The sequence below is a fragment of the Ambystoma mexicanum genome, chromosome 6p, assembly GCF_040938575.1.
Source record: "Ambystoma mexicanum isolate Mex_15411 chromosome 6p, UKY_AmexF1_1, whole genome shotgun sequence".
NCBI classification, from domain to species: domain Eukaryota; kingdom Metazoa; phylum Chordata; class Amphibia; order Caudata; family Ambystomatidae; genus Ambystoma; species Ambystoma mexicanum.
Genome location: NC_090935.1, coordinates 344,127,655 through 344,152,797, shown reverse-complemented (window position 1 = coordinate 344,152,797; position 25,143 = coordinate 344,127,655). Strand labels below are relative to the sequence as shown.

General features: G+C 45.8%; 1 protein-coding gene across 2 annotated transcripts in view; it reads right to left on the bottom strand.

Annotated features, from left to right (window-relative positions):
- The window catches only part of TTC23L (tetratricopeptide repeat domain 23 like), a 482,150-nt gene that overhangs the window by 386,004 nt on the left and 71,003 nt on the right, over positions 1 to 25,143 (bottom strand). For both annotated transcript variants that reach the window (XM_069627102.1, XM_069627103.1), the window contains exon 3: positions 20,816 to 21,005. In XM_069627102.1, the coding sequence (XP_069483203.1) occupies positions 20,816 to 21,005 (190 nt within the window). The remainder of the gene's footprint in view (positions 1 to 20,815; positions 21,006 to 25,143) is intronic.

Genomic DNA, 25,143 nt, shown 5'->3' with positions numbered 1-25,143 from the left:
TCGGAAGATAACTCCGAGATGGCCACAGGCCAACGGGATGGTGGAGAGGTTCATGGCCAACATCAAAAGAACCCTGCAAAATAGCGACCATCCTCCATAAACCATTCGAACAAGCACTCTATCAGTTCCTCAAGGACTATCGTCACACCCCTCATAGCACGACGGGCATATGCCCAGCCGACTTGATGTTTCGCAGACCAATCCAGACACGGTTGCCGGAAGACACACACTCGGCAGTGGCCACGCCCCTGGAACAGGAGGCCAGACACGAGGACGACACAGCCAAAGCCAAAATGAAGAACAACGCTGAGCACAAAAGAAAGGCACAGGAGTTGAACGTGGAACTGGGAAACCAAGTGTGGTTGCGGCAACCCAAGCAACGCAAGGAGGATGCCACGTTTGCACCGGAACCGCTGACGGTCACGCACAAGAAAGGGACGATGATCACGGCCCAGAGAACCGACCAATCCTCCGTCACTCGAAATGTGTCGTACTTCAAACCCAAGAGGTATCACATGGAGGACGTACAGGACAGAGAAGTAGACAGTGAGGACGACCACATTCAGGACAGCTATTACGTAGAGGAGAGAAGGCCTTAGAAGGTGAGGACATTTCGTCACCCCAGGGCCTGGCCGAGCGGACGCCTGGTCACAGTGGTCGACCCCAGAGAAGCCGCTTCAAACCCCACAGACTCGTAGAAGAAATGGAGTGAGGAGGAGAAAGCACCTCGGTTGCTAAAAAGGGGGGAGATGTCAGGTTGTTCCTGAGGGCTCTGCAGCCCGCCCACATCGTTGTGTGGGCAGGCCGCCGTTGCAGTCTTATTTCCCCTGACAAGGGGAAGTGACGTTGGGCTAGGGAGGGGGCTGGGGGATGTTGGGTCAGTTCCTGTTGGGCACAGAATAAAGAGAGTTGCACGAAGCCCGGCTCCCGCGTGATAATCGTCCTACGCGGTTTACGGGGCCCGCGCAAAACCCTACAAACAGCTACCATGATAAATTGTGCTTTACTGCCAACAACTGTAGTGGTGCACATGTCCTAACCAAAATGTACACCCGGTACGCTGCGAGAAGCAGCCCTGCTTTGTAGTCTGCTTGCTTCTAACGTGTTTCCTGTTTGGCACAACCAAGCGTGTTTTAGATCACTGACCCTCCCCCCCGTCCCCCGTCGATGTGGCTTCAGCATGCAGAATTAGCAAGACTAGATGGGCCAGGCACTGCATGAGCTATGTGAAAACTGTAGTCGTATATGCATGCTGCAAAACCTATTTGCCAAGGTATGAGAACCTCACTGATGCTTGTTGACCAGAGTATGAGAATTATGTAGTAAAAGGCTGTAACCACCTCAATACATTGTATATTGTTGTCATCAAAAGTTGCATGACTCACCCTTTCCATAGATGACCTGTGTTAGAAGGGGGGTGGGGGAGGTTGTGGCGGCGCCGTATACAGTTTGTATGTTGGTTTTGTGTCCTGTTCCATGGATTGGTTGTATGCTGCTTTACCGACTGCCATTAAAGATGGTTTCCAACCTACCTTGCGATTGGATTATTGTTGTATGGTGATTTTACACTACATTAGATACTAGTAAGGAAGAGGGGGAGTAGAGATGGTGAATAGGTTTCAATATCAGAAATGGATTCGGATCTGGATCATCACCACATCCAGTGGTTTCAGCAATGTTGCAGACATAGTGGCAAAGTCAGATGCCAGCAGGACTGGATGGGGCACAACATGCGTTACAATCTCTACATATGGGCGGTGGTGGGCGAAGGAACTAGATCTACACTGTGGGATGTATTTACCCATGCATCCGAGCCCTACCTCAAAACTGTGCAGTACTGACATGGAAAACCTCATGATGGCCAGAGCTTCCCAGAAAATGCACAGGGAAATGCATGAAGAATAGGCTGCCACTCATTTTTGCCGATGTTATGGGCACAGAAGGACACTGCCTAAAACCACCATTGGACTACCCACACAGTAGTCTGAAACCATTGGGAATGGCAATGCTGATTGCCAAAAGCAAACCCATAACTGTTGGGAATTCATTTTCTTAAATCCCAAAAATGGGTGCAGTACCAGTACTCACCACTATCCAAAAGCCGGCAGTTTAAAACCACCCTGTGTTTCTCTGAAGGCAGGCTCAAACTGTCTATTTTAAACATTGCAACACATCTAAAAACTCACTGGACACCAGCAGACATTTGGTAGAATGGAGTGTTGTGTGCCTACAAAATCTGGGAAATGAAGAGCCCAGAACAATGCTTATAACAAAACTGCTATGGAGTCAGCAGTTTAAGTAAATTTGGACTGAAAGACACTACAAATCTAAATGTTCAAATTGACTGAGTGACCTACTTTTGAGTGTCACATAGGTTGAAATTGTTTAAATGTCATAGTTTTAAACTTAGAATCAGCCTTCTAGCTGCATATGTGAAAATGTTTAGTTTTATTTGAATGCAGAAACTGGGGAACAAAAAGTGACATTTTATCTGAAACCTGGCTTAAGGAACTGAATTCTGCCTGGCAACTACCCCCATCAGGAGTGAAACTTGAGTCACAGCTGTGTTCCCAGGCCTAGCTGCCCTTTTGCTGCTCACACTAAGGATATGCCATCTATCTGATAATTGAATTACCTGTGCTCTGCAGGAAAGTGAACAAAGCCCTGTCCTGGCTCAGGCAAAGGTTTTATTGGCAGGAGTCGTAAATGGTCGTAAAAAGTGGCTTCCTCCTGAGGAAAGGGGAGGAGCACTGCCTGTGAGAGCAAGCTGGCTTGGCAGAACTGGAAAAACCAGAAATTCAATCTTGTGCTGAGGGTAAACCACACCCCTTTGGAGCCAGAACATAACTTTAAAAAGATGGATCATTCATAGAGCGGACAAGTGAAAATTTTATAAATGATACCATAATTCTTGTGATTTTTCTGCCCACAGTTTAAGAGGTTTTTAGAACCGGTGGTATGTTCAGGGGGGTTTTAGCGGAAAAATGGATATTACTCTAACTGTATGCATGTTAAAAATCTGAAACTTCATCAGTTAATGTCCGTACTCCCTGCGCACATGTATGTAAAGTTGGGTCAATGTCAGAAATTGCAAAATCAGTTAAAAAGTGAAATATGTGCCATTTCTGAATGCAAGCTCCCAGGAAGAGCAGAGTTTGAACAGGGGATACCTCCTGTAATGCATGATGGGTGCATATGATTCTAAAACAATATGTACCTCTGCAAATATGTATTTGTTTCAAATCTAGATTTGTGTGTAAGTTGACAGGAGGAGTGGACTTTCTGCAGGCTGTAAAATGACATCACTCTGACTCACAGTTCATTCCCCAATCAAATGATAAATGGAAGTTTGACCAATTAGAAGCTGAGAGAGAGGTAGGGTCAGTGATGCTAGAACACACCCACATTCTAAACACATAAAAGCAGACAGACAGGACAGATAGGGACCTTCAATTCCATTTGCTGCAACGCGCTCTGCCGGACCATACAACATCCAGAGATCCAGACTTCACCTCCATCAAACCTCCAGAGAGCCAAACTAGAGACTTCAATCTATCCAGAACTAAGAGACCAGACCAGAGAGAAAGCAGTGCTGTACCCAGAGAGACCCAGACCAGCAGAGAGAGCTGACCCAGATCACTGTGAAGTGCAGAGGCCAGACCAGACCAGAGTCCAGTCTAAAACCCTGACCAGATCCGTGATGAGGCCCATTTCACTCAAGAATATAGTGTGAGTACCTAGAAAACTGTGCAGAACCAATCTCTTAGTTAAAATAATATAATTCAATCCTATTTTAATCTAAGTAGAACTGCAGCTTAGAAATTGTGTTATTCTGCCATCATTTTTAAAGCTGAAAAAGTGTTGCGTTTAAAATTTGCAAAACTAAAAACGACCTCTACTAAATCGCTCATATCTCCGCAACCGTTTGTGCTAGAGACTTGCAGTAACTTTCATTTTGAAGCTGAGATCCTAGGCTTTCCTAGGACCCCAAAACGATAGAGATAGTCCTTGTGGTTCCTCTGTAATAGCGCTCGGCGCATCCGCGAATTTTACCGCGATTTGCAAATTTCTTCACATGTAAAAACTGCTGCTGCTTGCCTTCCATTTGCCAGAAATTCGTTTAACCTGCTAACTATCCCTGCATCATTGCCAGTGTGAGCCTGGACTAATATTAACTAGATACCACTCACCCTGAACCTCTGAAAGGGAATTAAAAGCATTTCCAGCATATTTCTCATCCATTGCTAGCACATATCAAAGCATTTGGGCCTGTGTTTTCAAAACTCCTATCTGTGTTTTAAACTTCTGTTGTCTAAGCTTGGGGGGGATTGAACTGATTACATTGATTGCATTTCTGAGAACTGTGTGCTTTCCTCCCATTCCCTTGCATTGCATAAAGAGGGGGGGAGTGAATAGCCAGAGAAAAGTGATTACATTGTTTTGTTGAAATCATATTGAGTATTTTCTATACTGCATTTCATTCATTCAACCTTGCATTTCCTTGAACCCTATAAAGCATTCTCTACCACATTATACTTCTGTACCTATTTACCAGTGTGCTACCTTATCCATTTCATGTCAACTCCTTATTGATTATAAGAAGTGTGCTAGTGCCAGATTCTCCGTTGTTGATCTTTATCATCTCAGATTAAGTGTGCTATTCAATTATTAATTTATTATAAAGTGTGATATATATATATTTTAAATTATCAAATAAACCTTTTAACTTGCAAAACAGAACTACTTCTTGGCTCAGTGGGGTCAGGGGGATTCCAAGAGAGGGGTGTTATATAGGGGTAGTCATCCAGAACGCATGAACTGGACCTAAAGATATATCAATAAGGGTTTTCATTCAGTATTCTAGACTAGGCGTTAACTTAGCTGTAGTGCTGAATTGAATCCTCTTACAAATTGGGGGCTCGAGCCGAGACGTTGGGTTAGATTTACCACTTGTGCAGCTTAATACAGTGTGCTAACTGACGGGATACATACATCCGGTCGGATCACCACGCTGCATTACGCTGTGAAGCATTCCTCAAAAGGGACACTCCAAGAAAAGTTCTGTTCTGCAAAAATAAAATACAAACTTCTGTAAGTCAGGACAGAGACCAATCTCTAGAATGACGACCTTAGTAGACATGAAAATAGCCAGAGAGCACCTCTTGCATAAGCTATTTGTGAGAGGTGAATGGACCGAACAGGGCCAGGATGTGTGGTTGCAGGCCATCACACAACAGGTCACTGAAACAGGGTCAGATATATATAGCGATCAGGGTCCCTTACATGTGGCCCTGAGTGAACTATATATGGCTCCTAAAGCCAAAGAGGAACACAATAAGATTGCCAGGATAGCAGCATACCTGTACCTATATATGGGAGACATGCAGGATAGATGTGCTGAAAGCCAAAATCTGGCAAATAGGCAACAGATGGCGTTAGAGAAGGTCCAATCTGACCTGGTCTCTTCTGAGCAGAGGCTGCAGAGGAGCCAGGAGTCAGAAGATGATAGTAGGCAGCACATCATTAAAATAAAGAAGGATATGGATGTGCTGCAACAGGAAAAGGTAGAACAGGATACCAGATTTCTGGCCTTGCAGAAGGAATACCAAGAAGGTTTGGACTCCCTACTGCAAAACCAGAAAAAGCTGGAGCAACAACTGGACTTCAACAGGGTATGTGCTGAGCAGGTAGTCACCCTGCAAGGCCACCTAGATAGAGTGAAGGCAGAGAGCAACAAACTAATTCTGAAAGACCTGGATACCCAGGCAGAGTTTGATCAGGAGCGCCAGAATGCTGGTGCCTTCCAAAGGCAGAGGGACGACCTGGCGGCACAAATGCAGGCTCTTAGTCAGGAAAGAGACGCCATAGGCCAGGAAGTCTGCCATTTAAAAAGGAAAATGGAAGAAAATCACCTGTCCCTCCAGGGGCTGGGTGACCTCCAAAAAGAAAATCAGAACTTGTTAGAGCACACCAGGAGGGTGGAAGAGGCTTTGGCAAGAAAGGAGCAGGCCAATAGGGACATTGCCCAGGAGGTAACCATCCTGCAGCAAAGACTGGCCCAGTACTCCAGGACCAATCAGGAAGCACAGAGAGAGAATGAGGCTCTCTGCCAACACAATGATAGGCTCCAACAACAGGTAGCGATGCAGGAGAGACTGATAGAGTCGAGTAAGGCCTTAACAGAGGAACTGAAAGCACAAATGCAGGCTCTTGCATTGCAACAGGGAGCAGGGGCGGATAGAGATGAGGTTCGCTGGGAAAGGGAAACTCCGGAGCATAACCTCAGGAGCACTAGTACCAGAGGCCCTCATACCTCTCAGTCCCTGGACTCTGCCACCCCCATGTCCCCTGGCGCACATAAGCACAGGGCTGCAGGGATGGCAGATTACTATCCAGCTAAGAGTATGGGGCTCATAGGCCAGTACCACTCAGGAATGGAGGGGTGGGCATCCGGGTATGGGCACCCAAGTACAGTACAGTTCAATGGGGAACCCCAGGAGAGTAGGCCCATTAAGGGCATCCTGAAAACCTCTGCCCAGTTAGGTCAGTGGAGGGGGTACCCATCAAATCCTGGCAGCAAGGAGGAATCTGAAGACTCCTCTGAACTGCGCAGGACACAGGAGACCAGGTCCCCACATTCTGCCAGCCATTCCCAGGCTCGCAGAATCCGGGAAAACCTGGAAGAACAGACGGGAACCTCTGGGAGCAGTGCCTCTGAGTCCGAGGAAGAATGGACAAGGGTTACCCGAACCAAAAAGGCCAATAAGGCAAAAAGGGCCTTGCTTAAGGACCCCTTAAAGCAGATTAAGGCGATCAGGAGCGTCATCACGCCTTACCATAAGAACGCTAAGTATTCTGTTTGGGAGCACTTAGAGTTGTTTGAACAAATGATGGAGACTTTCCATTTGAAGGACAGCCAAAGCTGTATTCAATATGTAAAGTGGACATTCTACCCGGAATACTCCAGTTTCTTTGCGGGGCTGGAGGACCAAAATCATTTAAGATGGTCCACATATAAGGCGGCCATCCTGAAACATTTTTCTGTTCACAGAAATCCTCAAGAGGCTCGCAAGGCAGCCTACAATTTGCAATGTGGGGAGGATCAGGCCCCACAAGAATTTGTGCAGGAGTTAAAGCGTGCTTTTGCACAGACCACAAGAAGGGTGCGCACGGATAGCAGGGAATTTATTAATACGTTTTTCCATGCCTTGCCCAAATATATCATGACCCAGCTCGTGAGGGATTTTCACGAGAAAAGATCTTTAGACTGGGTCATTGAAGAGGCTACCCGGATCTATGAGGTGCAGAAACCGATAGATAGCAAAAGTAATGCCCAGAAAAACCCCAAAGCCAACAGCACCCCTGCTGCTGCCAAGGTGGCAGAGGTAAAGGTCACCCCCGTTTTGGATTTGGAGATGGGGGGGCCTAAAAACCTACCTGCACCTAATAATGCTAGGCCCAGAAGGTCCTCGGGCCAGTCACAGACCGGGAGCCAAGGAGGCAGCCCCACAAATGGGGTCCCTCGCTCTCCGGATTATGTAAGTCCCCGTTACAAGGGAAATCGACCCATCCTGGGTTATGTGTGGACTCCTCCAGCCCAAGGGGGGGGATCCAGCCAAGCACGTAACCCAGGGAACTTCCCTCCAAACTTCCCACAGGAGGGCAGAAATTTACCAAACCCTGGGCAGATCTTTTTCCCCAGATATCCACCCGACTTTCAGCCCCAAAACCATCCATCCTTCTTTCCCCAATTCCCTGAGCCCAGACCACTGAATCCGGGAGAGGGGAGGCCAAGGGTGGAGGGGTACCCAAATCTTCCCAACCCGGGGTATCACCAGAGGAGGGACAGCTACCCTTCCCGGGATCAGCCCAGGGGAGAAAACAGGGCCCCGTATCAGCCTGAGCGGGTTTCCCAGTTAGAGCGCCAGGTTCAAAACATGGCGCGGGACCTGGGTCACATACTGAGGGCTCAGCAGAACCCTCAGATGGGCGTGCCGGCGCAGAACGCACCCAACTCTGGACCTGGTGCTCCAGAACAATGACGGGGGCAGCACCCCGATAACACACCGGTTCCCAGGGAGGAGGCACAAAGGGAAGGGGGGTGTAAAGCCTTGGAGGAAGCTTCCTTCCTCACTTGTAAACAGCCCCTGGAAACCCAGGAACCGGAAACGAAATCTCTTGCCCCTGAAAGTCTGCCCCCTAAGGAGCAGAGGGGGGGTGGGAGAAACAAAAGACCCAAACAGACTCAGTTTGAGGAGGAGGTACAGGTCTTCCAATTTGAGGGAGAGGGATCCTCAGAGGATCCTGGGAAAAGGATCTTCTCCTTCAGAGAGGGGGGAACTCCTCCCAAAGAAAAATGGGTCCCTAGGGATGCAAATCCAGACTGGGGAGATGTGGAGACTGAGCTACCGCCGCCCACCATCTCATCCCAGAACCAACAGCAAGAAAATCCCCTGGTTCAAACCCATCCTGGTGACTGCCTCCAAAAAGGGGGGGGCGGCCCGGAACCGGAGCCAGGGGAACCCACAATGGCTCTGATCTCCAGTTGCCAACTGTTTCTTTCAGATTCCCAAGACTCTCCACAGAATTCTGCCCAAATCTCTTCGCTATCGATGTCCAAAACCAGAAAGTTAGCCCACCAGTTGTCCAAAAATGTACATTATCTGTGCCCCCTTGAGGAGAAGGAGGGAAGATATTATGCCCCGGTACAAGTACAGGGGCAGGGTACAATCTCGGCACTGGTGGACACTGGATCTCAAGCTACCCTTCTGTCCAGAAGGGCTTTTGACGAACTGAATGCAGGAAGGGGAGAGAATTACCAAATTCCTCTCACCTCTCTTCCGGGACAACTACAGAACTTTGACGGGAAGGAAATTCCCGTTGAGGGGACTGCAGACTTGGACATTAAAATTGGGCGACACAAGCTGAAACACCCGGTCATAGTTGTGACCCCGGAGGGCACCCCTTGTTTACTAGGGAATGACCTCCTGAGAAGGTTGTCACCCCTAATAGATTGTGTAAACAAGGTCCTCTGGACCCAGACTAGCCGACCAATAAAATTAAAACAGAGTGTCAACCATGTTAGTTTAAACGGCACCTGCCACATGGTTGAACAAAAATCTGACCAAGTAGAATTTCACTTCCAGAACAACCAAATTCCAGACGTGACAGTAATAGCAGTAGGACAACAGACTGGTGATGGGGGGTCCTCTCTATTTCTGAAAATCAACCTTCCTTCCAGTTTAAGGTGGTATTCCACACTGGAAGGAAACACCCTGAAATTCTATACTCATCCACAATCTGAAACTCCCACTCCTATAGTCCAGAAAGATGTGAAATCAGCTCAGAGCCTGGCTGATATTCAGCAAATTGGAGAGCAGTTGTTCATCCCTGTTCAGTTAAATGAGGGGAAGGACTCTGTTCTCGCTCGAGTGTGTGTGAACAACGGTAAGAGCTTCATCAGCGAAGCCATGTTCCGCCAACTCCCAAAAGATCCAGCCATTCCCACCTTCAAACTGATAGACAAATGGGAAATGGACCTGGAAGCACCTAATTCCAAACATCTCCTGCCAAGCAGGTGTATGCTCAAAATCTCCATTGGCAACAAGAGCATAGTCCACAATTGTTGGGTCGTGCGAGACGTCACTGCCGCCTTTTACTTAGGCAGTGACATTCTCAATCGCTTTGCCATTAGTTTGGACCTAATAAACTTCAAAGCTTGGTCCCGATTAGCGGATAATCCCATGGGCTTTGATGATCCAGAAAAAGCATTTAGGTCAGCTCAATTGCTACCTTATGCAGTTGAAATTCAGATCAAAGAGGAAGTCACCATCCCAGAAAGGACCCGACAATTCTCCCTGGAAGTGAAAGTTAAAAGGGGACAAGAGTTGAAAAACCCTGATGCTTACATACATCTAAATGCTTCTCTCCAACAGCAAGGGTTGGGGGTAAACCCAACACCACTAGTCAACATAGAACATGACACCATTCCAATAGAGGTGGATAACAGCGACTTAAAGAGTATTACTCTAGCCGCAGGCACCATTATTGGAATGGCGGTTGATGACCGACATTTTTCCATCGACTTAGTAAATGAACTGTTAGGACCAATCCCCAAGGACTGTTTTGACAGTGACAGTGAGGACAATACAACACCAGACAGGATTTTTACCCGGCATGGGGGGAACTTCCTGGTGTACACTTCCTGCCCTTATGGGAAGGAAGATGTGACGTGTGACTTCAGGAGGGATGAGGTGATTTTCCAGGTCCATGAGGGCTGCCTTTCCCACCTGAAGCCTCCGGTCCAAATCAGCACTCTGACCAGGGACTTCTCCACCCAGCTGGAGGAGGCCGCGGAGATAGCCAAACCAGAAGTCTTTCCAGGCTTCAGGCAGATGGTGGAAGAGAGAGTCAACCTAGCTGATGCCTGTGTGACTCTGGAACAAAAGCAAAAGTTGAAACAAGTTTTCTTGGATTTCCAAGATCTCTTTGCGGTAGACTCATATGACTGTGGTCGCACTGACATCCACACAACAACAATCCCCACGGACCCTGGCATGACTCCTGTGTTTGTGAAGCAATATCGCTTGCCTCTCGCATCAATGGAGTCCCTTACCGAAATAATTAAGAACCTTGAGTCCCGGGGAATAATCCGTCCCGTCCACAGCACCTTCAATAATCCGGTGCTGGGAATATTGAAGCCAAACGGCCAGTGGAGACTCTGCGCCGACCTCAGGGAGCTCAACAAACGGGTCCATACTTCCCGATGGCCTCTTCCCTACATTGACCAAGGGCTGGCCCAGATTCAGGGGTCACAGGTATTCACTGCAATAGACCTGACCAATGGATACTGGACCGTGCCTGTCAGTAGGGAGGACCAATACAAACTGGCTTTTACCTTTGGGGGCCAGCAGTACACATGGACCCGGACTCCCTTCGGATACCTCAACTCCGGCAATGAATTCAACATTTTCCTACATAAGGCCATGCCCGACCTGGGTGCGAGGGGTAACCTGGCTTATGTAGATGATGTCCTCATCAAAAGTTCATCTGTGGAGGAACACATAGCGGAGATCCGTTATGTTCTGACACAGTTGAGGGCCGCCGGAGCAAAACTTTCCTTTCAGAAAGCACAGTGGTGTAGAACCCGTGTTAATTTCTTGGGGCATGAGATTACTCCTCAGGGTCTCTGTCCCCAGGAAAAGAAAGTGGAAGCACTTCAGAAACTGAAAGACCCCACAACTCTGCGGGAACTAAGGAGCCTCCTTGGACTGACTAATTACAGCAGAAAGTTCATTGAGGGCTACGCAGAGATCACCAGACCCCTGATTCATCTCCTGAATGGGGAGGGTCAAGTGGGAATGGGGTCCAGAACAATCCGAGGCAGTAAAACAACTCAAAAGAAGCCTCTCACAAGCGCCCTGCCTAGCTTACCCTGTCAGAAACAAGGAGTTCTTCCTGGAGACAGGGTTCTCTAATGCGTGCTTGACGGCAGTATTATATCAAAAGCATGACAAGGTCAATAAAGTAATCTCCTATGCGAGCAAAACTTTATCCTCTGTGGAGGAAAAATTAAACGATTGTGAGAAGGCACTCCTGGCAACGGTGTGGGCATTGAAGAATTACCGCCCGTTTATCCAGGGGGAACACATCATAGTGGAGACTCCACACCAGCCTCTGCAATATCTCCAAAGTGACAGAATCCGGGCCGGAAATGTGAGTAATTCCCGAATTACTTCCTGGATTCTGTCAATGCAAGGCTTTCCTGTGGAGGTCAGATATGGCCAAAACAAGAAGAGTCCCCTCGCGCAAGGTCTGGCTGACTTGCATGATTGAGCCAGAGAAAACTGTCTCGAGGACGAAAGTCTAAAAATAAAGGACAACATGGAGGCATACCTTAATTCCCCACACAAAGTATTTGAAGAAGACAAGTGTGAGGGAATGCCCACTGTCTATGTGGATGGATGCTCTTACCATGTTGACAACGACGGGGAGAAAGAACTGGTGGCTGGCGTAGGGAATGCATGGGAGAATGAGTCCCCAGAACCCTCCGCTGGATACAAAATTGGTCCCCGAAGTAGTCAGGTGGCAGAATTGATGGCTGTGCATCAGGCCATCCTCACTGCTGTCCAACATCAACTCCACGAACTGGTCATAATCACAGATTCGGATTATGTACGGAACGGGTTCGTGGAGCACCTGGTTAATTGGAAAACCAGAGGCATGTTATGTGCTAACAACAAACCCTTGAAACATGGGAAGTTGATCCAAAACATTGATGATCTGGTCACATCGAATGAGATGACCATCTATTGGAAAAAGATCAAGGGTCATTCCAAAGTAGAGGGACCAGACAAAACTGGAAATTACTTAGCTGATCAGCTGGCCAAAACCGGGGCCATCCAAGGGGATCTAATTGAGATTGAGTCCCTGTTGGGGGAAATCCAGGTCACTGCCATCACTAGGTCCCAGACAAATGCTCACAACGACCTTTCAATTGCACAATGGAGTAAGGAGACCCCTGATGCTGATTTGATTACTGCTCAGAAGGGGGATCCAATAATTGGTAAATTTTACCAGCACCTTGAGGACCCTGAGAACTTTCCCCTGACGGATACCGATTACATTGGGAAAGAGGACCTAAGAGTGTTGATGAAATGTCCAAAAATGTTCCGGATCCAAGACGGTTTGTTGGTAAGGAAATCCAAAGCTGGCCACGATCAGTGGGTGGTTCCTACCTCATTCCGAAGCCTGATGTTAAGTCACGCCCATGATGCGGCCACCGCCGGTCATAGGGGATTTCACACAACATTGGAAATCTTAAGAGAGGTTGCATACTGGCCACACATGGGGCAGGACCTCGACCAATACTTGAAGGGGTGTCTTGTGTGTGCACAGTTTCAGCCATCATCCCTCACACACTGTGCGCCTCTCCAAAAGAGGGGGATGACACTGCCATGGTCAGATTTACAAATCGACTTTGTAGGCCCTGTGATTCGCTCGGCTAGGGGGAATAAGTACATGTTGACTGTGACATGCTTGTTCACCAAGTGGGTGGAATGTCTCCCAGCCCCAAACTGCAAGGCAGAAACGGCAGCTGCCTTGAGGATTAACCACATCTTTTCCCGTTTTGGTCTACCTCAAAGGATTGAGTCAGACAGAGGTAGCCACTTCACCAGTGAAGTAATGACAAAGATGTGGGAGATACTGGGGGTCAAGAGGAAGTTGCATATTGCTTATCGGCCAGCTTCTTCTGGGGCAGTAGAGAGATATAACCGAACCATTGTGAGCATATTAAAGAAGTTTGTGGCAGATTCTGGGCCAAGTTGGGATATCCGATTACCTCTGGTCCTAATGGCTATCAGATCTACCCCTTCATCTGCAACCAAAATGTCACCATTTGAGTTGATGACTGGGCGCAAGATGGTGCTTCCTCAGCATTTGCTCTACAGGACCCAAGAGCAGACACTGATAAATGCCTCCACTACTCATGAGTATGTGGAGAATTTAAGGAAACACCTCCAACATGCTTTTGCTTACGCTCAGCGGAATCTAGAAAGATCAGCTGATAGCATGAAGACCCATTATGACCTGAAAACTTCCAGGAAGGAATATCAGGTGGGGGACCGGGTCTATCTATACAACTTCCAAAGGAACCAGGCCAAGCAGCGCAAATTTTTGCCTACATGGAAGGGACCCTTTGAGATCATCGACAAGATCTCCCCTGTGGCCTACAAAATCCACATCCCCAAAGGTCCTTTGGCAGCGGGGGAAGACAAGTGGGTCCACATAAACCAGTTGAAATGTTGCCATCCCAGGCACGCTCTGCAACAACTGGAGGAATCCTCTGGAATCCTAGCGGGTACTGTCTCAGACTAATTCAGTTCCAATCATAAAACATACCACATCTAGTCTCTAAAATACTGTGATTTGCATGAAACTGTCTCTTAGTTATACTGTTTTTTTTTTCAAAATAAGAATGTAATGTTTCGTGATGATGAAATGCATATGCTGCCCCACTATCTCAACGGTGGTGGAAAAACGTCTATGAATAGGTATTGCCGCTCTTCCTTTGTCGTCCTAGGAGAAAGAAGACCTTGAGACTGGCCAAGGAGGGCGATCCGGAGACCGGGAACGAAGATCCAATGGGCCCAGTGGACCGCCCAATACTCCCATCAGGACCGGCGAGGAGAACCGATCGATCCGACCGGATGGAGGAAAAGATGCTGAACTGTGCCATCTATTGGAAGAAGATGAGGAAACATCCCAGGTCTTGCGAGTCCCATTCGTGAAATAGAATGGCCATCGCAAGAGGGGGGCTTGTGGGATGTATTTACCCATGCATCCGAGCCCTACCTCAAAACTGTGCAGTACTGACATGGAAAACCTCATGATGGCCAGAGCTTCCCAGAAAATGCACAGGGAAATGCATGAAGAATAGGCTGCCACTCATTTTTGCCGATGTTATGGGCACAGAAGGACACTGCCTAAAACCACCATTGGACTACCCACACAGTAGTCTGAAACCATTGGGAATGGCAATGCTGATTGCCAAAAGCAAACCCATAACTGTTGGGAATTTATTTTCTTAAATCCCAAAAATGGGTGCAGTACCAGTACTCACCACTATCCAAAAGCCGGCAGTTTAAAACCACCCTGTGTTTCTCTGAAGGCAGGCTCAAACTGTCTATTTTAAACATTGCAACACATCTAAAAACTCACTGGACACCAGCAGACATTTGGTAGAATGGAGTGTTGTGTGCCTACAAAATCTGGGAAATGAAGAGCCCAGAACAATGCTTATAACAAAACTGCTATGGAGTCAGCAGTTTAAGTAAATTTGGACTGAAAGACACTACAAATCTAAATGTTCAAATTGACTGAGTGACCTACTTTTGAGTGTCACATAGGTTGAAATTGTTTAAATGTCATAGTTTTAAACTTAGAATCAGCCTTCTAGCTGCATATGTGAAAATGTTTAGTTTTATTTGAATGCAGAAACTGGGGAACAAAAAGTGACATTTTATCTGAAACCTGGCTTAAGGAACTGAATTCTGCCTGGCAACTACCCCCATCAGGAGTGAAACTTGAGTCACAGCTGTGTTCCCAGGCCTAGCTGCCCTTTTGCTGCTCACACTAAGGATATGCCATCTATCTGATAATTGAATTACCTGTGCTCTGCAGGAAAATGAACAAAGCCCTGTCCTGGCTCAGGCAAAGGTTTTATTGGCAGGAGTCGTAAATGGTCGTAAAAAGTGGCTTCCTCCTGAGGAAAGGGGAGGAGCACTGCCTGTGAGAGCAAGCTGGCTTGGCAGAACTGGAAAAACCAGAAATTCAATCTTGTGCTGAGGGTAAACCACACCCCTTTGGAGCCAGAACATAACTTTAAAAAGATGGATCATTCATAGAGCGGACATGTGAAAATTTTATAAATGATACCATAATTCTTGTGATTTTTCTGCCCACAGTTTAAGAGGTTTTTAGAACCGGTGGTATGTTCAGGGGGGTTTTAGCGGAAAAATGGATATTACTCTAACTGTATGCATGTTAAAAATCTGAAACTTCATCAGTTAATGTCCGTACTCCCTGCGCACATGTATGTAAAGTTGGGTCAATGTCAGAAATTGCAAAATCAGTTAAAAAGTGAAATATGTGCCATTTCTGAATGCAAGCTCCCAGGAAGAGCAGAATTTGAACAGGGGATACCTCCTGTAATGCATGATGGGTGCATATGATTCTAAAACAATATGTACCTCTGCAAATATGTATTTGTTTCAAATCTAGATTTGTGTGTAAGTTGACAGGAGGAGTGGACTTTCTGCAGGCTGTAAAATGACATCACTCTGACTCACAGTTCATTCCCCAATCAAATGATAAATGGAAGTTTGACCAATTAGAAGCTGAGAGAGAGGTAGGGTCAGTGATGCTAGAACACACCCACATTCTAAACACATAAAAGCAGACAGACAGGACAGATAGGGACCTTCAATTCCATTTGCTGCAACGCGCTCTGCCGGACCATACAACATCCAGAGATCCAGACTTTACCTCCATCAAACCTCCAGAGAGCCAAACTAGAGACTTCAATCTATCCAGAACTAAGAGACCAGACCAGAGAGAAAGCAGTGCTGTACCCAGAGAGACCCAGACCAGCAGAGAGAGCTGACCCAGATCACTGTGAAGTGCAGAGGCCAGACCAGACCAGACCAGAGTCCAGTCTAAAACCCTGACCAGATCCGTGATGAGGCCCATTTCACTCAAGAATATAGTGTGAGTACCTAGAAAACTGTGCAGAACCAATCTCTTAGTTAAAATAATATAATTCAATCCTATTTTAATCTAAGTAGAACTGCAGCTTAGAAATTGTGTTATTCTGCCATCATTTTTAAAGCTGAAAAAGTGTTGCGTTTAAAATTTGCAAAACTAAAAACGACCTCTACTAAATCGCTCATATCTCCGCAACCGTTTGTGCTAGAGACTTGCAGTAACTTCCATTTTGAAGCTGAGATCCTAGGCTTTCCTAGGACCCCAAAACGATAGAGATAGTCCTTGTGGTTCCTCTGTAATAGCGCTCGGCGCATCCGCGAATTTTACCGCGATTTGCAAATTTCTTCACATGTAAAAACTGCTGCTGCTTGCCTTCCATTTGCCAGAAATTCGTTTAACCTGCTAACTATCCCTGCATCATTGCCAGTGTGAGCCTGGACTAATATTAACTAGATACCACTCACCCTGAACCTCTGAAAGGGAATTAAAAGCATTTCCAGCATATTTCTCATCCATTGCTAGCACATATCAAAGCATTTGGGCCTGTGTTTTCAAAACTCCTATCTGTGTTTTAAACTTCTGTTGTCTAAGCTTGGGGGGGATTGAACTGATTACATTGATTGCATTTCTGAGAACTGTGTGCTTTCCTCCCATTCCCTTGCATTGCATAAAGAGGGGGGGAGTGAATAGCCAGAGAAAAGTGATTACATTGTTTTGTTGAAATCTTATTGAGTATTTTCTATACTGCATTTCATTCATTCAACCTTGCATTTCCTTGAACCCTATAAAGCATTCTCTACCACATTATACTTCTGTACCTATTTACCAGTGTGCTACCTTATCCATTTCATGTCAACTCCTTATTGATTATAAGAAGTGTGCTAGTGCCAGATTCTCCGTTGTTGATCTTTATCATCTCAGATTAAGTGTGCTATTCAATTATTAATTTATTATAAAGTGTGATATATATATATTTTAAATTATCAAATAAACCTTTTAACTTGCAAAACAGAACTACTTCTTGGCTCAGTGGGGTCAGGGGGATTCCAAGAGAGGGGTGTTATATAGGGGTAGTCATCCAGAACGCATGAACTGGACCTAAAGATATATCAATAAGGGTTTTCATTCAGTATTCTAGACTAGGCGTTAACTTAGCTGTAGTGCTGAATTGAATCCTCTTACAACACGTACATTCTTTAGAACGTTTTCACCAAGTCATTCACAATACGATCCTTGCTCAAGAACAAAATAGTCTTGCATAATGAGCATCAACCACTTCAGGGACACAAAGTCCAAAATGCTTACGAAAGAATTCTGCAGTTTCTGCCTAAAATGAAACTGTCAGTCACTGCAGAACACCTACCCAGAATTTTGAACACAGTTGCTGATTGGAATTTGAGTAACCTTCAGGACTACAGAGACTGGAAACTAGGTGCTCCTGGAACACAGGCAAATGTTGCTCAGCGAGTCTCTCAATGGGCTTGGAGACGCCCATTTTGTATTGAAAACTACAGCTATATTTGATCCCAAGTAGTACATTTTATAATGTTCTTTCTCTATTCAACCTATTTAGGTTGCATCAAATAATGATCACTGCATTTGTTCGAATATTCAGCCACATTTTTTATTATTTAAATCTTCAACTAGCAGACGCCCGAGCCGATGCATTTCGAACGGTGTGTCCTCCTTCAGGGCGGGATACTAGTTTTTGTCAACCCGCATGGTGCCTCTTGCTGGACCAAGGGCAGAGTCGGGCAAGTGCTTGATTTCAAATATCCAGAGCCTGAAGCAGCCTGGAAACTGAAACAGAGCGTTTCGTAAAGGGAAGCCTTATGTGCTGCAGGGACGCTACAAGTGGATCTCTTTGCTTCCAAGCTGAACAAGCAACTATCCCAGTTTTTCAGTTGGAGGGGCTATCCAGAGACTAAGGAAACCAATGCTTTCATCCAAATTTGAAGTGGTTTGCAGGTGTATACTTTACCCACATTTGCGATGATCCCCAGAGGCCTGTCGAAGATAAGGAGGGAGAAAGTTTAACAGGTGGTTATAGCCCCTTGGTGAACTATGCAAGCATGGGATCCAGTAGTTCTGGAACTTTCTATGGATTTCCCCTTAGTTTTGCCTCAGGCCCCCTCTCTGCTGCTGAATCCTGCAGGAGAGAGACAGAATAAACATGAGACCATCTTTCCCAGAAGAGGGGGACGCATAGGAGGCCATCATTGGACAGAAAAGTCACGCAGAGTAACTAAGGTTTTTGTACACTTACCCTTGGATTGGGAGGCGGGCGAGATATCAGTCAGATACTGGCCGAAGATATCTCAGGATACTTCGATCCAAGAAATGGTACCACAGAGCAGGGCAAACAAACCCTGCTGGGGTGCAAAGATTTGGGGAACGCTGGAGAATGGCATGCATTTCAGAAGCAGCTTCTAGACTCATCCAAGACTCCTGGGCATCCTCAACAGCTAGGGGTTACTGGAAGGCCTTGTTTAGATGGGAGATATGGTGTTCGGAGAGGGAGCTACAACCAATTTCTGCACCTGAAGTATCGATGCTTAATCTTCTGATATATCTTAATCTTCCGACTACTTTATCTTTTGGCGTATTTTATGCAGGAAGGGAAAGTGTTCAATAAGATAGGAGTGTATAGGACTGCAAATTCAGCCGGACACAATGTGGTTGATGGGAAGTCAATAGGGGAGCATGTCACGGTCTACAGGCTAGCGAAAGGCATAACACTGGTGAAGCTGCCCAAAGCAAGATATTCAATCCTTGGGGATGTGGATTTAGTTTTTCGGCTGTTTGACAGTTGGTCACATAACAAGGTTTGGTCTATTGCACAGTTGTTCTGAAAACTAGTGATGTAACTGCTTAGTATCATGTAGAAAAATTTCAGACCTCCGTGTACTGAGGTGACGCATAGGTCTTTTGTCCTTGAAGGGGTGACCTTTCTAGTAGTTATATGCACCAAGTCTAATTCTAGATGCATTTCATATCCACATGTTTCAGCTAAACCTCAACTTTGTATGGCTTGTTGGTTGAAGGAGTCACACTCGCGTCTGTAGGCTGGCAGGAGTGTCACAGTTGGTAACACCACTGAAGAAAGCATAGTCAAACTCAAGGCCATAGGCTAGCAGGAATGTCACAGCTGGAGGAAACAGTACAGAAAAGTATTATCGCCAACTCCAGAGAGCTGGATGCAAGAGGTTATGAAATGAGCTGGCATAGACTTGACTGCATTCGGAGCACATCCAGCAAGGGATTCTATGGCATCTAAAGCCTTCATGAATGGTGCCCCTTTGGAGACCATCATGAAACTTGGCAACTGGCCATCTAGTGCAACGTTTAGAAAGTCTTATTTTGGACCAATGGAGAAGGTCTCTTCATGTGTAGTATGTAGCAGGTTTGGAGGGAGTTAAGCTTTGAACGGGCATAATGCTTGCATCCATTTTCGATATACAATAAAGATTACCCAGACAATATACGTTTAGGAAGTCTTAGTGGTATTAAAGAAACAGAGGCAAGCATTATCTATCCCATAATCTAAGTGCACATTTTTTTAAATTTTGTCGTAATGCGATAGCACTGAGGCAATCGTTATGTTGCACTTAGACCCTCGCTAAGCCATGATTAATCTTTTTCAGGTACAGACCAGAAGAGGAATCAATAATCTGAAGTTGGAGCCATTTGGAGCAGAAGTTGGAAGCAAAGGTTTACACTTTAGATGGACAGACGCTGACAATAAATTAGTGTTAAATAAAAAGGAGGAGGGCAGGAAATAACATATATAACAGGGAAAGAGACCAGATGGGCTAAGCATTCAATGCTACAGGAAATGCAGGGTTTCTTGGGACTTATCAAGCATGCTAGGATGCAGGGAGATGTGGTTTGTTTGAAGCATTAAATGATCTTTGATTGTGTAGCTAATGAGTGGCAATAAAGACAATGAAGCATACTGCTTTCCTCCAGATCTCTAATAGAATATAGACTCTCAGAGCTCATCTAGTCTGGGTAATCTTCATTGTTCTTTCAAGTGGCCAAAAAACAAACTTTTGGTGAAATGCCAATACATAAAATAAACACTCAGTGCCTGGGAGCCTAACCCCCAGACATGCATTTTATTAAATGTAGATCATTCACATTCCTTAAATATACCCTGAAAAGATTTGACTGTTTTGTGGGTCAATGAGATCAGCCCTATGACAAAATGAGCTAAGTATACACAAAATGCCTCAGAATGCTCTTGGAAATTAATTTTCTCAAAGGAAGTAGACCATGTCACGTAGACATACCAGAATACAGTTGCTACACCTCTAACAAACTGGGGACCTAGACAAATGATTAGGCTTTGTGGCATTCATCTCCCAGTTTGCTCAGAGTGCCAGAGGTTTTCTTTGTGTAACCCACATCGATTGGCTACATGTTATATGATATGATATGGCATTTGTAACGCGCCTATACACAAGCGTTTCAATGTGCAGGCAGTTGAGGAAACAAGCTGAGACACATGAAAGGAGTTGTAGTAAAACATTTTAGGTTTCAAAATTACCTCTTTTTCCTTAATAAGTTCTTCTACAAGTTGCAATGTGTGAGATAATCTGTGCTCAGGAGCTGAATCATTGTCCAAATACAGGGCTTTTTGTCTTGGTTTCTTGTTATCACGCCAGCTTTCTCGTGATGTACTATCATCCACAGAATCCTCTGGATTTTCAAGGGAAGGTGTATTTGCCGTTTGTGGCCTAGCAAAGGGAAACAATTATTATTTTGCTTTAAGAATCCGATACTACTTAAGCCAACAGGGTGACAGCAACATGTATCAAAGACTGTTATTTGATGAGACATGAGGCTTTAAGAGAATGTTGTATTGTTTGTGAAATCAACAGATTGAAGTTTGTTTAAAAGAGTCTTTGAACTCATCACAAATTGTCCAGATTAAAAATGTGCAGTTCCAATCAGGTTTTAAAAAAGGATAGCATGTAGGTTTTTCTACTGCTATTTATACCGTCTAGCTCCTCGTTTAACATTGTTATATTACTGCAGATTTAGGAAACCGGCCTAAAAGAAGATCCTTTTGTTGTAAAATACATGGCATACCAGCTATTCATGCACACAAGTTATGGTTATGCACCAAGATCACTGAATTGTAGGCAACCTCTTTGCCCATCGGATACAAATGACATGTGAAAGAAAGGGACAACATTGGCTGAGGAAAAATTTCAGAAAATGGATGCTGGGCAATTACCTTTCCCCATCTTCTAGTAGATGAGTGACATTTTACTCATGAATATCCATCAATTTGCAAGCATGTAATATGTGGGATCTATCTCCAAATTCCTAGAATTGTTGACGTGTCTAATAGGGAAAATGTTGCCCTTCACTTACCATCATGTTGAGTTGTCAAACTACTGCGATTCCTGTAACACTTCTCTCGCTCATAGCTGCCTGATCGTTACTTTGAAGGAACTCTAATACCCACCGATTTCTGCTCTGCCTCACCATATCTTGTGTTAGGCAGAAACCTGTGCAGTTCCCTCTGGGACCACTGCAAAAGATTTAAGACTACAGGTGTTTGGCAGTAAACCCACTGGGTAGCAGTCTGTACCACACAGATTCACTTGGTAGCTGTGGCTGAGCAGTCAGACTTCCCTCAAGAAGAGTTGGGCAGTATACAGAGTATTAACAATAGGTCAAAAGAACACAGTAGAACAAGTAAACACTGACCAGAGCTTGGTGTAAAAGAGATATAATTATTTATTTAAAACCACATCTAGTAAAACACACAGGCACTAATGTTAAGCAGTTCAAAAACACGGTCACTAAAAGATATACACTCCCTTAAAAGACTACTAGACAATTCTTAAGTAAAGCCCCACTTATTTTCAGACAGCGGTGAGCGCTTAACGCAGATGGCACTCTAATAATTTGTTTTAAAAAGGGAGAGAAAAGCAGAGTATAAATTGAAACAGATCCCAACACCTTCACAAGAACACAACAAGAGAGGAAGGCAAAGTAAAACCGTGAAGTTAAAGTTCAGAAGGCCGGATCCACTTTAAGAGGATCAGAACGAAATGTGTCCAAGGTCACACGGTTGAAGTGCACAAAAAGTCTTGAAAAGGTTCAGAAAGAGCTGGACCAAAGAAAGGGACCAGTTAGATGGTCAAGGCGGCCAGCCCAGTCCAGAAGGTTAAGGGATTATTATTACCTTGTAGCAATCTTTAGAAAGGGAGGCCTGGCGGACACGGTACCTTAAAGTGGTGAGAAAGCTCCAGCGGGAGCAGTTGTTCCTGGCAGCGGATGCAAGTCGGTGCTTCATCCAGGGTAAGAGAGGATCTCGTCGGGGAGGAAGACAGGAGTCTGTTGCACTGCCAGGGAAGAAACCAGCCGCAGAGTTCTCAGGTAAAAGGAGCGGTCCTTTTATTCGCGGTCCAGTGGTAAGTGGCTATCCGGTTGCAGGGGTGCTGGGCACGGGCAATTCGACCACAAGACGTCCTGGGATGCGAGGAAAAGAAGGTAAACTGGTTGTGCCCACCAGTCAGGGGAAGAACCCTCTCCAGCCGGGAGATCTTCTCTGTCGGCGGGAAGTGGTGAGTCGGTTCCGCAGGGCTCCACCGGTGGTGTCGTCGTGGTAGGTCGGCTCAGCTTCTCCCTCGTCGGATTCTCAGGTCCTGTGGCGACTTCTGAAGTTCCAGTCCCCAAAGCCCTGCTTTTATGCAGCACACCCCCATTCACTCAGCCTAGCTGTCAATCAAACATGCTAAGGGGTGAGCCGGCCGGCTCACCAATTGGGCCAATCACACAAGAGTGCGACTTGAGTTACCAAGGTAACTCAGTCCAGGGTGCCTAAACCCTCTCCCACACCCCCTGTGGTACCCAGACACAGTGGCACCACTTTTGGAGGCTTCTGTGGAGAAGCCCGCCAAAAAGTGGAACAAAGGGCTCGACTTGGGTTGGAGTCACAGAAGAGAACACAAACGCCATTTTAGAATCGAGTCCTGGCAAAAAATACCAACCGGCGAATTAATATTAAATAAATAAACCGGCGGTATGTTCGAGGCTATGAGAATTAAATAATTAAAGTTGGTAGCCTCGAACAATGGGAAAATCCCATAGGGATTTATACGCGGTCGAATATAAAAAGTAGTATCCACTGCCACCAGCCAAAACTCGATCAGAGGGGACGGAGACGTACCCCCTCGACTAACAGACCGCGGGGCAATCGAATTGCCCCGACCAGTACGTCCACAATATGATGGTTTGTACCGGTTTCTGTTAATAATTTGGGACTAGTAAAGCCAGTGGTGACTTTACATGCCCTGGGAGACAGTAGTCAGTCCCAGGGTATGGAGTCTATGGTGGGGTGTCACTATGACACCCCTGTGTCACTGCACGAAGGGTGCTGTGTAACACACATAGTAAAAACACATGAGACCCTATGGAGTAAAGGACCCCATAGCCCATAAAACACATTAACAGTCAAAGGAACACCATAAATCATGTCAAAGAGTGGGAGAAAGAGAGTCTCACTCTTGGCGGGAGAAAAAAACAAACTCCAGAAATCCAGCAAAGCTGCTGGGGGACTCACTGGGTTAGGAAATTCAGCCTAAAGAGAGAATTCTCCCTAACATCTTGAAGGAGATATACACACTACTTCAATGCATGAACATCATTAAGGGGTTTCCAGCGTTATCAACTGCCACCCCTCACATTCGTCTTGTAAACCCTGGCACTTTCTCTGCTGTCCCTGGCATGAAAAAGTGCCAATGCCAGCAGGCCCAGTGCTTTACAATTGCAAGCATTTTTTTTCTAGGCTCTGTGTTGCATGAATTGTATGCACAGACCTGCTGGCCTGCTCAGCTCTTAACTACATAAAAAAGGACAATATTGTTTCATCAATCCAGAATACCTTTACTTTTAGTCTGTACTACTATTAGTCTGTACTGCATTGAGTAAGTGGTTTATGCACTATTTTCAGTATCATTATGTTCATGTAATTGTAATATACAACAGAATGTCCAGCAGGCCAATAGGCAACCAAGGATGTTATGAACTATGGTTCAGGATGTATTTAAGCCTTTGTAGGCTATTGTCAGCGTTTTCCCTGTTCTTCCCTCCAAACATCCCCCAAGAAACCCCAGCTCAACACTGGGACGAGGAGGAGACCAACTAGGAAGACAAATCCTCATTTTGTTAATACAGACACATTTCCGCCTCAGCTGTATTCTGGGACGAGGAGGATGACAGCACGAGTAAGGTAGAACCACTATTGTAATGGTGAGCAGTCTAGTTTTTCCTGCACTCATCATGGTGGTGGGAACTTTAAAAGCCAACATCCTTCTGGAAATGCAGTCAGCTCTGGAGGGAGAGGGAGTAGCTGGGAAATCAACTCCAGATCAGCGGTGTGGCAAGCAGACCGCTCAAGACCCGTTTACAGATGCAGAGTTTATGCAGCAGAAAGCAGCAAAGCTAAGGAACGCTGGAGGCCGGTAGCAGACCACAAGAGGGAGACCGGCATGACCGAACGAAGCTGTCACAAAAATCCTGAACTGCAGCATTGGTGAGGAGAAAAACCACAAAAAGCCGCTAGGAGTGGAAGCGAGGTGCCGCATGGAAAAGGCTCGACCTCACAGCGCCATAAGCTCCGACCAGTGAGTTTGGGAAACACCGGACTGGCAGGCGAATATGCACTTTTGGATACTGAATGAAGTGAAAGTCATTAGCAGTACTTTTGGAGCAATTACAAGTACTTTTGTATACTGAACAAACTGTTATTGAATGCCGAACAGAGCAAAAGCAAGTTTTGAGCACTCATGAGTGCAGTGAAAGAAAGGTGGTGACATTAGCGGATAACCCGAACTGTGTTATCTGAAATAAAAGTCA